The following is a 1762-nucleotide window of genomic DNA, read 5'->3' on the forward strand; positions in this document are numbered from 1 at the left end:
CGAACTTCCGTAAAAATAGGTGTAATTTTAAGACGAAAATTAGAAATCGCCATTCATCGGTTCGTAAACATTTAACGATTTTTCCATCAGATCGCGTACGATATCACATCAACCAGTGGTGCATAACTCTGACCATCATCCGTTTAAACTAAATCCTTGATAGTAAAACCATGTCCGGAAAGGGTAAAGGAGGTCGTGGCAAAGCTGGCAAGAAGAGTGGCAGTGGAGCCAAGTCTCGCTCCGCCAAGGCTGGTCTACAATTCCCTGTTGGCCGTATCGCAAGGTATCTGAAGAAGGGCCGTTATGCTAAGCGCGTCGGTTCTGGAGCGCCAGTCTATTTGGCCGCTGTTCTAGAATATCTCGTCGCTGAGATTCTTGAGCTCGCTGGTAACGCTGCGCGAGACCACAAGAAGACTCGTATCATACCTCGCCACATTCAGCTGGCGGTCCGCAACGATGAGGAACTTAACAAATTCCTCGCTGGTGTTACTCTCGCGAGCGGTGGCGTTTTGCCCAACATCCACACTACACTTCTTCCCAAGAAGAGTAAAGGTAAGAGTTTCACCGCTTCCCAGGAGATGTAGATAGTGCATTAGCTGGCGGAGCCCTAGCAATTCCAAGGCGTTATTAGGCGCCATCTCAACAATTCTTGTAAGATTTCTTCACAGTTAAGAATTTCTCAAACTTAGCAATGTAAGTTTGATACTCGAGTATTTCAAGAGGAAAATTCGAAATCACAATATTACAAGAGTGAATTTTTTGCGTTATTTGCATCAGAACCGTCTGGAGAGTACGAGGCGTTGCTGAGATACTTTTAAATTATCCCGCAAGTAAAATACTCTCAGTTTAACATGGCTCCGAAAACCACTACCGCAACTAAGCCTGCCTTCGCTTTGTTCGATGAAGCCAGTTTCCACTAAAGACACTGGTCAGAGAAGGGCTATAGCCCTTGAGGAGGTGGCTCCACCCCTCTCTGCGAGACGAGCCTCTGGCTCGGGGATTACCCTCCCACTAAGGGGGGGTATCCGTCCCAGTGATGATGGAAATGTGGTATCGAAAGGACCACAGCAATTTAATCTTGATCAGGATTCCGAGGCCCAGGCTGCTGGCTCGCCAGCGCACAGCCTGGAGAATTGCTGGAATGGTACCATACCGCCGGCTGTTCTCGGTTCAGGTTCTCAGTTCGACTGGGCCTCGGAGGCCCCTTCCGAGAGTGAAGATATAACCATGGAGCAGCTGGAGAAAGATCTTCTCGACGACTCTCCTCCCAGGGCCTCCGCCGTCCCGCCGCTTCAGCGCGTTAGGAAGCCTCTGAAGTCCTGCCGTGGCGAGGGGCCTCAGGCCTTAGCGACCTGCGATGCCCGTAAGGCAAGGAAGGGCCCTGCCGCCGGCTCTCAGGTACGCCAAGCGGCTCGCGGCTCCAGGGCACGTCGATCGTCCGTTGGCACATCGCTCCAAGATGTCGAGCTTCAACCTACTTACGACCTTCCCGACGACTCCGAACCCTCCCCCCGAGACCACTCTACTGGTCCTCTACCTTCTCCACAAGGTCGGTGCTCCCCGCAAGGGAAGGGCCCTGGGCCGGCCCCAGCGGCACTGGTGCAGATCATTGCGCTCCTGCGCACCCTGATCGGAACCATGTCGCTGGGCCCCCAAGGGCCGGCCATTACGGCCCTATTAGACTCCATTGTGGAGCTGGTAGAGGCCGGCCTGACGGCTTCACCGGGCCCCCTTTCGGCCCCGGTAAGTCGTGCCCCTGCGG

At 53.6% G+C, this 1762-nt stretch overlaps 1 protein-coding gene across 1 annotated transcript; it reads left to right on the forward strand.

The window, feature by feature from the left end:
• Positions 1-170: 170 nt before the first annotated feature.
• Positions 171-584, forward strand: Pmar_PMAR024929 (histone H2A.1, putative; the record flags this gene model as incomplete). The annotated part of the gene is made up of 1 exon (XM_002780843.1): positions 171-584. One exon carries the CDS (start codon positions 171-173, stop codon positions 582-584), a length of 414 nt encoding a protein of 137 aa, XP_002780889.1.
• Between the last annotated feature and the right edge of the window lie 1178 nt (positions 585-1762).

This window comes from Perkinsus marinus, assembly GCF_000006405.1.
Source record: "Perkinsus marinus ATCC 50983 genomic scaffold scf_1104296943996, whole genome shotgun sequence".
NCBI lineage: Eukaryota > Perkinsozoa > Perkinsida > Perkinsidae > Perkinsus > Perkinsus marinus.